At 41.4% G+C, this 14,470-nt stretch overlaps 1 protein-coding gene across 1 annotated transcript; it reads left to right on the top strand.

Moving 5' to 3' along the window:
* Positions 1-1,754: 1,754 nt before the first annotated feature.
* SRP9 (signal recognition particle 9) lies at positions 1,755-8,580 on the top strand. The gene is made up of 3 exons (XM_086745090.1): positions 1,755-1,891; positions 4,547-4,615; positions 6,675-8,580. Exons 1-3 carry the CDS (start codon positions 1,820-1,822, stop codon positions 6,792-6,794), a joined length of 261 nt encoding a protein of 86 aa, XP_086601216.1. The 5' UTR covers positions 1,755-1,819; the 3' UTR covers positions 6,795-8,580.
* The last annotated feature ends 5,890 nt before the right edge of the window (positions 8,581-14,470 follow it).

Genomic DNA, 14,470 nt, shown 5'->3' with positions numbered 1-14,470 from the left:
ATTCCCACTCTGCTGTTATAAATGGCTACCCAGAACCTACGACACGGGAGAAGCACTCCCTCCAGGTTAGGTTCTGTGTTTGGGATAATTGCTTTAGGCTCTGTCAGAGCTGTTGATTATCAGCCTCTCTGAAAGACAACTCTTACGTTTCTGAAGCTGGGTTCTCAGGCACAGCAGCATCTAAACTCTGTAAGCAGTTCTGGAAGGAAAGAAAGAAAGTCTTAAGTCTTTCCACTATTCATAGCCCTCACTCATTGGTGCAAAGCCCTTTAGCAGAATTGGTTAGACCACATTAACATCCACAGGTCGCAATTTATTAAAGTTTGGCAGTCTAATCACTGCAGACTTTTTCAGAGTTGATCCCCACAGTAACAATTATTTTCTGCTTTACTGACTCAGGGAAATTCATTCTGGTTTTTCTCCCCTTACCTCACATCCACTCTTTTATTTCTATGCCACATTTCTTCATTCTCTCTTGCATCTATTGTGTCTTTTGTGGGTAAAAAAACTACAGCTACTATTTCCCCATGTTGCTAGTGGAGACTGGAACGGCTTGCATAATTTGTCCCCTTAGATGCAGATCTGCACTTTCCAGTTTACTTGTTTGGCCACACTGTTGAGGTTTACTCAGTTCTGTCAAAAGAACTTGAAGTTGTGAGTCATCATCAGGAGCTTCTGGGTTTTCAGTGCATCCCTATGAAACAGAGAATAGGGGACTTAAATTCTTACGTGTTTTTTGTAATTGCAGCAGTTACACAAGCTTTGTAACATAGTCAAAGCTTAGCCCTGGGACTGGCTACACTCTATGTGCAATTAAGGAACAAAAATCACAAGTCACTAAAGGAAATGAGATTTTAAAATGTAACAGGATAAATCTTGGATTTTTTTTCTCCCTCATTTCTCTTTTGAAATGAATTTTAGTCTGTTTTATGTAAATACTTTACACACATACACATATATTTAAAAAGCAAGGTTTCTCAAGATCTTTATAATTTTATAACTTTCACACTCTTCCTGAAACCAGCAGCTTTACTTCCAGTGCCAAGTCCAGCCTGAGCACTCCTCTGAAACAACTGCCGCTGCCGGCCCAGAGAAGCCAGCAAGCTGCTCCTAAATATCCTTTTTGTGAAACATGGAGCCAACCTCCAGCTTAACAAAGGATCTTCCAGCCTGGGAAAGCCTGGGCTAGATTCAGTTGTAAAAGCCAGCCGAGCTAACCTTGGCTTATGGCCTGCTTGCCCGCCTGGACAGGCCCGGCCTGGGACCCTGGCCTCAACTCCTGCCAGGCCCTCCCGGCCAGGCCAGGCCAGGCCGGGCCGGGCCGGGCCCTTCGATCCCATGCAGACCCACTCACGCCCCCAGACCCCGCCCGGGGGCCTCAGACCGGGAGACGGACCCTGCGTCTGGCCCGGCAGAGCCCCGCAGCTGCCGCCCCCGCGGAGCGCCGGGGCCGTCGGTGGCCCCCCTCCGCCTGCAGCGGGGATCGAACCCGCGACCCAGGGCGGCCGGCCGCCAGCCCGCGCCGCTCCCATGCGGCGGTGCAGCCACCAATGGGAGCCTTCACCTCCGCTGTGGGCGGGGCGGTGCCCGCAGGCATCCCGCCGCTCCGGGAGGGGTCGCTGTGGCAACCGCGCCGCCCGCCGGGCTCCCTTTTCCGCCCCGCCGCGCGGCCAGAATCTCTGACTCACGCTCTTCGCGATTGGGCGGCTGTTTCCCGCCGACCAATGGGAGGTGTCGGCTCGCGGTAAGGCAGCGCCCGGCTCAGGCGCCATCTTGCCGCCGGAGGGGGAACGGAGTACCGTGCCGGCCCGGCCCCGCCATGCCGCACTACCAGGCCTGGGAGGAGTTCACGCGCGCCGCCGAGAAGCTCTACCTCGCCGACCCCATGAAGGTGCTGCGGGTGGCTTGGCCGAGAGGCCTTGCTTGTGGGCGGGAGGGACGGGCGAGCGAGCCGGGCTCCGCCGCCCGTGGTAGGCCCGGGGAAGAGCGGCTCTGGGGTGAGGCGGTTTGGTGGCTCCGGTGCTCTCGCTTTATGTCCTCCGGCCGCACGGAGAGGCAGGCGGTGCTCTGAGCCTCGCCGGGCCGTAGAGCCCGCTGTAGAGCCGGGCGGTGCGGCCTGCCGGCGAGGCTGCGTGTCCCAGCTGGGCCGCGGAGTCTGCTACAGCGTCTCGCAGGCACTGCAGGTCCCGAAGGTGGCCCCGGCGGTGCGCAGTTTGGCTGTCCACGGCGGTGGCGGTCCGGCGGTAACCGCTTGGAAGGGTTTCTCGATGTGTCGTTCTAGTGGCCTGCATGGGGAGGGGGGCAAGAAGCAGCAGCCACGACAGGAATTACTCATTGGTGTCGCACCTGGCATCCCGTTTCCACGAAACAGAAGAAGGTTCTAATGTCACACTCCGAAAACGTACGCAGGGAATGATGTTCAGGTGGTGTCAGCGACGTGTATGAACCTCCAGAACCCAGCTTAGGAGGTGTTGTGCTTATGGGCAGTGTACCTGTGTGTTAGAAACCAGGATTAACAGCTCTACTGAATGAAAAGTGTATCGAGAATTGGCTTATTTTATGAGTGTACAACATTTAAGACTCTATCATTTGAATTTGTCTTCCTAAAAAAATTAAAGCATCCATTAGTTCTTACATTACATTGTTTCCTGCAGTGTCATTTCAGACTGGAAGGTTTTAGCTTCTTAACAAGTAATTGCTCTAGGAATTAACTTCTTGGTATATGACTGCTTTTTGTTTCTGGTGACTTTTTCAGGATTATAGTTTGTGCAAATGTTAAAAGTAACTTCAGTCTTCAGAAAAAGCATTATAATTCAGCCAAAAAGCAGTGACAAAGGTAATATGGAAGTCATGTATGTGAGAACTTCAGTAAAAAAGGCCAGTTTTCTTCACCAAAAAAAAGGGGACATGGAGAAACCTTCAGAGGTAGTGTTTAACATCTGCCTTTAATTAGGATAGGTGACCACATCATATGCAGTTGCTACCTGTCTACTCCTAATAAAATTGTCCTGTTTTACCTTCTTGTACTCTGTAACATTCAGTTAAATGAAAGAGCTTGGGAGGGATGCTGCTGCAATCAGGAGTTGCTCTTCCCCTTAAGGCGCCTCCAAAGGGAATCTCTTCTCATCTATGGCAATAAATATATCTATTTATGAAGGAGTTTATGTAGGCCCAAGGGTCAAAACACGAGTACTTGCCTTTTAATTTGCCAGAAAACTAGCCTGGGGAGCTTCTGTATTTAATTGGGCTTGTACAGGAACTGAAGGAAGAACAGGAGCTGTGGGAGATGGGGTGTGCATTCTTTGTGGGCTGGTGAGACTAGGTAGTGAGTGGTCTTGCCTTTTGCAGGAGCAAGTCATCTATCTAGTCCATGTCTGCTTGTGGCAGCCTTTCGTGTGTTTTTGGGTCTGCTTAGGGTAGAGGGATGCACTGTGTTACACAACTGTGTGGTGGCAAGATGACAGTTTGTTAAACAAGGAGGATAAATCTGTGATGAGAGCCATTTCAGAGCAGGAATTTCAAAATATATTTTTGTAGTCAAGGAAGTTGTTGACCGTTGGCAAAGGTCACTGTACAACAAAGACCTTTTTATAGTATGAGTTCAGAATGTTCTCAGAAGGACATCTTGCTTTGTTTCTAGTTACTGATGCTAGCCGAGGCTAGAAACAATAGATACAAGGTTTTTGTGGCCAGTTCTGCATTGAGTAGGAAGCATTTAATGCTCAGTCAGTTGCTGAGGATGTTGATTTTTATCACCATGGCTTTGAAAACTTTGGTGATTTGAGAGTCCAGAGGGACTGTGGATAGGTTAAAGCTCAGGGCTGGTGACTACATTAGTAACTGTTTTAGTGAGAGGTTGAATTTAGCCTTACTGGATCTTGAAAGCAATTTGATTTGAAAGAACTCTTTCACTCATCTGATTTTAATTACTTTAAAAGTGTTATTATTTGTATCTTCCCTTTCCCCTTGCAAAAACATCAGAACACTTCAAATCTGTTTGCAGACTGCAGTGCAGCTATTGAAATAACTGTAGTGACTGGAAATACAACTCTTTAATAGTTTAGGTATCATATATAAGAAAAAGTAGTAATGTTGAGCTTCCCCACTCTTAATTAATCCCTTTCAAGTCTTCCTGTAGAACTATTTTTTTTTTAAGTGTTTCAAGCTTATAAACACAAACATCCAGTGGCAAGGGGGTGACTTGTATTGACATGACTCTCATCGTTTCTTACTTGTCACTGAGATCTCGGCAACTGTCGTTGCTGTATTTACAGTGGTTTTCAGCCTGCCTAATGTTAAGCGTCCTGATGCTACTGTAACACCGGTTTAATATGTTAGGCAGGGAAATGCGGTGGTTCAACTTCCAGACCATCCTGACTGCAGGATTAGTGGCCAGCAGAGCTGAGGACTGCCGTAGAGGTGGTGAAAATGTGACACAGTACGTAATTATAATAAAAGGTAGTCTGAATTTGGGCAGATTTCCTTTAGATGCGTTCTGAGACTTGATAGCTATAGATGTTAATTCCTAAAATGTTTGTCATTTCAGGTGCGAGTTGTTCTCAAATACCGACATTGTGATGGGAACCTCTGTATCAAAGTAACAGACGACGTAGCTGTAAGTACAGAGTATATTATACTTTCAGGGCTTATTGTACCTCTCACAGACATGCATTTTGCTGTCTGTCAACTTGAGAGCTCTTAGCCATTGCCCTGAGAGTGCCTGACAGTCTTCTAAAAACTTGCTGTGCCCAGCCTTGCCTAGTTGCTGTGTCTGTGACTGACATTGACCTATGGTTCAACTCTGCACAGTGCAGGAAAAGTTCTGACACCTCAATGATCTTTATGGATGTCAACATAATTATGTTAGGATTCTATGAAAACAAGGAAGATGAGCACTGCAAAAATCTTGGGCAGTCTATCTGAAAATGCTTCATGGAATGACATTGGCAGCTTTTGCTGAAGCATCCCAGGAGCATCTTCGAACAGATGTGTTTACTGGTGTGAGTGTGTTCCTTTTTATTTGCTCAGAGTGGTGACAACTTCTAACTGTATGTTAAACTCCTTCATGATTGAGACAGTGCAGTGATATGAGACTGAATGACAAGATGCACTTGCAGTTCAGAGATCCCATTTTCTCAAATACTGTTACGGTGTCAGTTAGGCATTAAGTAAAAACTAAGGAACATTTACAGAACGTGGCATTCTGCAATGTCCTTCCAAGGGCTGCTGTGCAAGGAGGTGGAGCCACTGCATTTACTGTTTGCCCTTGTTCTAAATAGTCTGGGAGGGCACTTAAAAGCATGGGAGGGATTAGTGTGTGAGATGGTAGGCAGCAGGTAGAAACGCATCAGGATGCACAGGCCAGTGACAGTTTCTTGGTGCTAGTAATGTTATAGCCAAGTGGCTGGCTTTCTGCAGTCCAGAGTGAGCAACAATAAACAGTCTGCCCTTATCTTCATATTTGGAAAAAATCAGATCTCTTATTTCCAGGAGTAGTCGTCTGGTACTGGTAATTCCAATACCTGGGAGGGATGTGAAACTCCAGTAATGACACTTCTTGATAGGATAATAGGGCTTAGTGTGGGTAGGATGTTGAGTGTGGGGCACTGGTAACAGGGGAAAGTGGAGGGCAATTAAACTGAAATCTCCCATAAAGGAAGCTGTAATCAGGTGACTGATGAACTTGGACTATTTTCCGTTATAGGCTTGCTTTCTGCTTCCCAGTCATGGAAAGCTGTTACACTGGTTGGGGGACAGGAGGTTGGTTTGGGTTTTTGGTTTGTTTGTTTGTTTTTTTTTTTTTTCTAAAGGTAGGAAGGGAAGTTTTCCTTGCTGCTAACTCTGTAGAAACAATATAGCTGAAGAAAAAAAAAATAAACTGTTTTTTATACTGTTTATCTCTGAATTAAAAAGGAATTTAATGCTGGCAAAAGTTATTGTGTTGACAGCACTGAAGAATGGAGCATTCTGGGGTTTATTAATTGTTAAATCAGCCTGGGCAGTCATCCTTATGCTGCACAAGTGTAAGAAATTATTAGTCTGCAAAAAACTTAAACTGTGTTTCTATGATAAATCACATATTACTCTTCCTTTTGCATTTACAGGCTTGTCATGTGAAGGAGTTCCTTTTTGTCTTAATCAAATTTTATGTTCCTTGTTTACGACTGTCTTAAAAACAGATTTTGCTTGGGGGAGGGGATCCTCTTCAGTGGGAAATACTGAACTATTTTTTTGTCACTGGCAGTGTAATGTTAAGGAGTATGAAAGACAAAATAAACTTGCTTTCAGAATATAGAGAATAGGAAAGTAATTTCAGGTTTTAAGTCTGCTTCCATTTTTAGACAACACAAACAAAGGTGTCCTTAAAGATAGCTATAAAACCCATGTTTTGGCACGTTTTTTGAGAGGGAATATACTAGGATAAATCCTGAGCTTCCTTATTTTCAAAATGGAAGGCATGAGCCTTTCAGAGAAACTTAAATGTAACAACAGATGTGTGTGTATCTTAAAACGGGGTGGCTCTGTGCTGGTGCTGCCTTATGGTAACAACATGCCACAAATGAACATTTAAGTACTTGCTTTGTTTTGTGTATTCCAAGGACAAATTGTTGCAACTATAAACAGGATAAAAATAGTTCAAGTGAAATCTGATATTAAGCAACTTTCTCTTACAGTGTTTGCTGTATAGAACAGACCAGGCACAAGACGTAAAGAAGATCGAGAAATTCCACAGTCAGCTAATGCGACTCATGGTGGCTAAGGAATCCCGCAGTGCTGCCATGGAAACAGACTGAATTGCTGAAAATAAAATGAGTGCTCCGGTCATATTTCGCTGGAAGAAAATATATCTTGGATTTGAATGAATACTGGGACAGGAGATGCTTTTATGTACCGAAGCAGACTGATGACAAGTTTGAAGCATTTTCCCCCTAGACTCCACTTCGGAAAACTAGGAAAATAAATGCTTTCAATTGAAAGCTCATATTTATTTTTTGGAATTGAACAAGAAACTATTAATATACATGAGGTATGCTAAGAAGACAAATAAATATTTTAAATCTACAGTACTTCTACTCTGAATTTGATGGCCCACAAGCATATTTCTGGAAAGTTACTATGAAATTTCATATAGATTCCATTGTGTTCCTGCCCTGTGCTGTTGTATTCTCACAGTGAGAAGGTTTATTAACCTAATACTGTAGCATGATGACTGGATCTAATAAATATTTACATAAATGATATACATCAGTGGGGTTTAGAAGAACGGTTGTTTGGTAGACTGAAATGTTAATTGCCAATTTGTAGTAGTGCTGTCACTAGCAAGATTTTAGCTTTTAGTATTGATCTTGGTCATAAGCTGTGCAACATTATCTGTGGTACAGTTTGTAGAACTGTTATATTGGCTAAATAATTAAATTTCTGTATTTTAAACCTTAATGCTTAAATACTGCTAGAGATCAGTGAGAAACTGAGTTTATTTTCTGCTTATGCAAATACTGTTACTAAAAAATAGTTGGTGGCTTTTTTCCAGTACTTGAGCTATTTTGTACTATCAAGGGGACCTTTTCCTATCCTTGCTTCAGGCAGAATTGAAGTATATCAGCAGGACAAATGCTAGAAGCTGTTGCCTATTATGTTAGTAGAAAAAAAAATGCAACCAAACACTATCCAGATTTCTTATTTTAGCAGCTTGCTAAGTGTGCATTTTCAAATGTTATATGTGGTAGATGGATGTTAGCCAACTGAATAAATAGATGAAAACCAGCTTAATAAATACTTAAATACCATTGTCAAAAATAGACCAGTGCTCGTGTGGCTTAGACCTGTTTCTCATTGTTACCTCTGTAGGGTAATGGGAGCCTTAATTGTCTTTTGCAAAGGCTTTTTGCTTGAAAACTCAGTAGCTGAAATTGATACTTGCTTTGACTATATTTTGCATACTTAAAACCAGATTAATATTTTAATGTAATTATGCTGTTGGCATAACTAGCTTTTCCAGGACTAATGTTTTGGGTTAAGCCAAGCTACAGATGTAAAGCAGAGCTGTACAAAGACTTGTCTGTAGTGGCATTTGTATATAACAAAACGATCTACTTAAATAGCTACCTGCTGTCACTTACAAAAAGATAATTGAGCTACTCGGAAGCAGTGGAGTTCCCGCATTTCCCAAGAGTTCAGAAAAAAACACCCAGGTTTGAATATTGCATTAGAGTACCCTTTCAGCTGAACATATAATGTTGCATATTGTTCAAAAATACTGCAGTGCTAAGTTCCTAGTGACAACTCAAATTCTAGTCTACAGGAGTGACTGGTACTTATGTAATGTTTTTCTTTTTGTATCGGCTTTTGAAATACATATAAATCCAGAGAGAAGGCTGAAGTTTGTTTATAGTTTAATAAGATACTGTAATGCTGAAAATTTTCCTTGATGTTCCAAATTAGTTTCTTAATATTTGCAATACAGTATATTAAATAGTTAAACCATTTTTGTCTGAAGCACTGTTCTGCAGTATGAATGGTTGCCGCAGAAAGTCATACAAGCAAAGATTTAAGCTATAAAATTAACAGGTGAAAATGCTACAGGTATTTTAGTGTAAATTTTGGACATCTCTTACAAATAAGTTTCACATGTAGGTATCCTCTGTGAGCTTAGATATCAGAAAGGCTTGAGTGGTATTTGCTTGTGCATGGATGATACAAGTAAGAGAGAAGACTGTAGACAACTTGGTGCACTGAGTGGCTGAAAGGCTTAAGCTATATACTTAAGCAGGTTTTAGAGAGGAGCACTAATGTCTAGTGGAGGGGGCAATTACAGTACTGTATGTTAGAGTAGCAGTTGTCAAGAAAAAGAGGCAAGGAAATAGATTTCTAGTTTTCTAAATTCAGAAAATGTTTCTGTAAAAACATAAGCAGTTATTAATGCTACTTTGTAAGAGTATGTGGTGTTGAGCTTGTTCTCCAGGTACTCACCGAAAAACTAGGGCAGTTCTATGCAGTCATAATACAAGAATAGTGATAAAGCTACTGTTTAAAAAAAAAAAAGCTTTCAGAAACTAGAAAAAGGCAGGTGGGACTGGACTTTGTCCTGGAATTTTCAGCAGCTTCAGTACTGTGTGCATGGGGGGCAGGGTAGAAAAGCTGTGAACTCAAAGCTCTGCTTTTTTGTGCTTATACTCTTATTGAGAGTGTGGGTGTGTGCATATGTACACTGATCGCTTTCCTAATAAACTTTCAATGAGTTAGTCCATCATATTGCCAACTACTTGAATGTGTCCTCTGCCCTATGTGATGAAAAAATCAACTTAATATGGCTGCTGCACCGAAGGGGTGATTGAATGCATTGCATGTGTAGCACTGAATTTGGCAGCCCAGCATGTCAGCAAATGCTCCTGGTCAGCAGGTAGGAGTTTGTGCCAATTACGGGCTGCAAACAGGCAGCTCAGGCAACCTGTGCAGTTACAGACAGGTAACCTTTGCAGGAGAAGTGGAATTATTAGAAAAAATGACGTCTTTCCCTTGCTATAGTTAATTTTGTTGCTGCATGATAGTTATCTTCAGTAATTGTTCTCTTTTATGAGAATAATAAAGAATATGGATTGTCTTACTGCACAAAGAAGTTGGATTAGCTTACTCATGGAATTTATTCTGGTTTTCTGGTGTTCTTGCTTCCTGGATTCTCTGGGTGTCTTGATTTCAGTTCTTCCTTTGTGGACAGCACTTAAGCTGACTTTGTATCTGAGCTCTGTTTTGTGCAACTACATCACTTCTGTTTTCTTTTAGGGGTTTTAACCCTGAGCTTCTCTGTATATAGTCCATTCTGTAAGTGTATTCTGGATCACAGGAAGATCCTTAAATTATCTGTAGAAGTGAGAATTTTGGCTACAGGTCTTCATTCTAGAGATCCTTATAAAAGAGGCCTTTGTTTCCACTGAAGTCCTGAACCAACACTTTTAAGAGTGACAGATCTATTCTGGAAAATTGGGTGCTTTGGTGGCTGCATCTGTCAAAATGAGAAATGGAACTGAAGCCAAGCAGATGCTTTTAAAAATGTTTTAACTTGTCAAAATAATTACATTTCATCTCATTAAGTTCTTTCCTGCAATATAAAAGTGGGTAATAGTGAAGAAATCCTGGTTTCTGCCAGATGTGGTCAGTCAGACTTAGATGATCACTTGTTAGCATAGGTTGATCTTAAAGGATTATGTCATCTGGAAGGTGTGTTAGCCCTCTTGCTATCGGCAGAACAAATCCTCACTTCATTCATCTTACGTAAGGATGGTAATGCGCTGTTGTCCCCCAATGCACCTGTGCTTTTTTCACTTCTGTTTCTGGCTTAGGGGAAGATAAAATTATAACACAGAAATGATACTGTAACCACATTTTAAATTAAGTTTGAGATGGAAAGTGGAAAAATTAATATATAGCAAATAGGTGGGTGTGTTTTTTCTGTATAACTTATTCTCATCTAGGCTGCAAACTCTGCCGAAGTCCAATTTCCTTCAGGAGTCTGTGAGCATTAGTGGGTGACCTTAGGGAGTGGCAGCTTAACGGAAAACAATATTCTTTGTACCATGCTCTGTGCTGAAGTAACTTTTAAATCTAATTGACAGCAACAAAGCTGTTTTGCTGAAGCGTATCTACAGAGTCTTGTGAAGATCCTTCAAGAAAGGTATCTACTACATTTTATTTTTTTAAAGGACACTAGTTGTTGAAGAAGTACTTCTAGTTTTTGCTTAATAGTGATTTGCTTTTCAAGACACGGGAGTGTCTAATCTGAAAAGCTGATACCACTTTAAAGGTAGACTCCGCATGACTCAAGATAACACAACTTTGTTTATAAAGATTTTATCTCTTACAAAGGCTTTGAGAATTCTGGACTGGTATTTAAATACAGGCAAGAGTTGAATTGTCTTCTTTGCTGGAGATGACATAAAAACATGATTTAATGTCCTATTACTTTTACAATAAGTAGACTCTTTAGACTTGACTTCCAGATAAACCTCCTCGCCTTTATGCTAGTCTGAATTGCCTCATCTTGAATTACTATGCACTGAAGGTAGATGTGGGCTTTTCAGTCTGTAGAAATGTTCTTTTTGAGATGAGAATGATGTCACAGTATTTTAGAAGCAGATTAGTTATTCAGCACAATACAAAGCATGGTAGCTTGTTAAACTCTGTTTATTATGCAAGTTTTTGTAGGTCCTGTGACTGTTAGACTGAACACTCTCAGGAGAATGTGGGCTGGAGCTGGACTGTGTAAAACTGAAGCCTGTGGGAACCGAGCCAATAAAAACATGGTCAGTGTGTGATAGCGGAGTTAACTGCCTTTGTGCAAGTACAGGCCCTATTGTTGAATGTAATCTTTGTTTTTGGTGAAGTTATGTGCTTATTTTCTTATACTGTGCCAAAGCTAGTTATAGATGTGTGTTCTTGGAGCCCTATAATGGGAACACAATTACTTTCTGCTGTTCTAAAAACATCTTGAGTCATTAGTGCCATCTCTGAGTGCTCTTATTTGAAAATGCCCAGTCTTGTAGTAAAAACCAGTGTGCTCAACCCATTAGTACTCCCCATACAGAGAGTTAGTTCCTAGGTGTTGTGAAGGTTATTATAAAACTAGGAGTATTTATCTTAAATTGGCATGTTGGTATTTATGAAAGTGTCCTCTATTTAAATTAAGAGCAGTTCTGAGGATATTTTGCTTTGGTTTTGTAGCAAGTTTTGATTTTGTGCTCACATTCTTCTGTCCCCTTTTTGTGGCAATTCTTAGTCATTTTGTTGGAACTCAAAACATCAGTCATACTGAGAGGTCTGGGAGAGATTGTTTTTTTTAATTTCCTTTGAAGTTGTGTTTGCATGTTGGGTTCATTTTTTTGTCTAGAATAAGTGGTATCTGTTCATAAAAGGGCTAATCTGCAGTCTTCTGCTTCTACTGAGCAGAACCTTCCTGAGTATAGGCATGTGTTTACACCCAGATTTCGGACTGGTTTCTTGAAAAGGGAGTTGAGTTTTGTGGACACCTACTGAATGGCTCTGCTGGCTGGTAGTGAGCAAATGAGAACTTGCTGTTTGCATTAGCTAGCAAAAGTACATATTTTAACTGGATTGCTCATGCATGTAAATACAGCCATCTATAATACAGTTCTGCTATCATTATGCGGCTAAAAGATGAAAGGCTTGCCTCGGGGCACTAACAAATGAGCTCTGGCAAACTGTGTGTGTGGGGCTTAAAGACGTTACCTCCCAAAGGCATCTGCTTCTTTAAGGAGCCAGCAGGCAGGAAGATGAACCAATGCTTCGGACATGTCCCTGTGAAAGTCAGTGTCTGTCGTTAAATTGCCATTAAAGATACCTTTTACGTTTGGGGGCAGGAAGGAAACTGACCTTTTCAGTCAGTGATTAACAGTTGTGGGGGTTTATTTAATTTTTTAAAAAACATATTTGTTGTGGCAGTGGTACTGTATGGCTGAGGGCAGTAACCAAAGAAATAAGATTCACCAGGAATCATTCCTTTGTGCCCAAAGGCAGATGTTCTCTGAGCTGGTCACCTTCTCTGTGTTGGTTAACACATGGCTCTATTTAAACATGCAAATAACCAGCCATGTTTTTAACAGAGCAAACAGCTGCTTTGCAAATAACTTCTTAACCATGGCACCAATATTCCCTGTTGACCATCTAATACATGGGCAAAGATTGGGATTCTGCACCAGCCTTGGTAAATATAACATCTGGCTGCTATCACTGTTCCACCAATTCTAATGTGCCTCAGCTGAACCATTTTGATTTACCAGTACATCAGAAAACTCCTTGATGTTCTGGAGAGCCTGCTGGTTTGGTGTTCTGCCTGGTTAATGTGCTGACGTGACTTCACAAAAGGTCAAATGAGGGGTGAAGCAGGGAGTTGAAATGGAGGGGTTGAGAGCTTCCAAGAGGGGTGAGGAGAATGATGGGAGCAAATGAGCCATCAGTTAGATTGTCTTAGGCTGCCACTTCTGACTTGCTTGCAAAAACCTGCTGTTTGTGCCATTAAATGCTCTGTAATGTATGTGCCATACAATATTTACCTAAAAACTAGCTAGGTCTGAATTTGCTTCTGTATCGTTGCAGTTCGTATGGATGGTACAGAAAGCATGGAACCAAAGATTATAGATTATTCTCTTCCTAAGGGGCTATAACACTCTGGTAGCCTCTCAAATGGAGTAACCAGAACTGAACACACAATACAAGGTGAACATTATATCACGGATTTGTAAAACTGTGTTGTAATTCTTCACATTTTTAAAGTGCTGATATTGGGGCAGGGGTTTTAAGAAGGGATCAGCGTGTTGCAGGGCATATGTGACTGCAGCAGTAACTGTTCAGTGTGCAGCAGCTCCAAACAAATAAATTCTTAAGATGCGTCCAGCATACTTCCAGGTGGCCAACCCTCAGAACACTTACAGGTACTGAAACATCTACTGGGTATGATTTCACTGGTGGTGAGAATGGACTATTTAGATTTCGTGATCTAGGAAGAGTTTTTCTTCCTCACTCTTCTGACTTCTGTGTTAAGCTTCCTCCTTTTATGACTTCATTCCTTTCTTGTTTTTCATTTGTTTTAAATTTATTATTTCTCTTTAGATCTTTAAGATATGTTCCTCTTATTTTCCTCTATATAAGTTGATCATGGTGACTTTTTGGTTGGCCTGGAGGAAGAGGATTGTTACACAGTTGCATCTTTACTTTCTTCTACTTGTGGGTGTTAATAGATCTGAGAACAAAATCTTCTGAGCTTCGGTAGAGGGAGATTCTGCATTGTCACACTTGCAAAGAGTACATGTGTAGGTGTAACAGAAGCATCAATAATAAACTGCATGACCAACTTCCTTCTCCAGTAATAGTATAGGAGAGTATTTTTTTTTTTTTTTCCCAGATATCAAAAAGAGTGCTTTGGCAAATTAGAAGATTCTTCAGCTAAATTCTGTATTGGAGTACCTGCTTAGATTGTAGCAATTCATTTACTTTCCTGAAATGCAAACTGCATACTACTTGACATTATTTTATTTGGCTGATGACTGCCTGCGAGTCTACAACTCATAATGATTAGATATCAGCAATTCTCCATAATAATTTGTCATCAATATCTGTCTTTTAAAAAGTCATTCATTATATTGTAAGATAAAAACTGTTCTCTAAACACATCTGTTGTTCTCAGTTTCTCTGTGCTTATATGAATCTCTGTCAGAACTCTCTGCAGTTCCCCTCACACCAGTAGTCCCCAAAGTTTCTATCATGGCCATGTCCTTCCCTTGATTTCTGTTTGCTGTAACAAACTCCAGCTCCTTTAAAGGTGGGTACAATGCTGTGTGTAGTGTTCCTCTACCTCAGCTCAAGACTCTAAAGCAAAAATAACTTTAAGGAATGTCTGACCATGGAGTTGCTCATGTTTTCCATTTCTTTTATTTAGAAACATAGAAAATGTCAAGTTGGA

Source organism: Chlamydotis macqueenii, chromosome 3 (assembly GCF_036417535.1).
Source record: "Chlamydotis macqueenii isolate bChlMac1 chromosome 3, bChlMac1.mat, whole genome shotgun sequence".
Classification (NCBI taxonomy): Eukaryota; Metazoa; Chordata; class Aves; order Otidiformes; family Otididae; genus Chlamydotis; species Chlamydotis macqueenii.
Note: the sequence above shows the minus strand (reverse complement) of the source record. Positions and strands in the feature narration are given on the sequence as shown.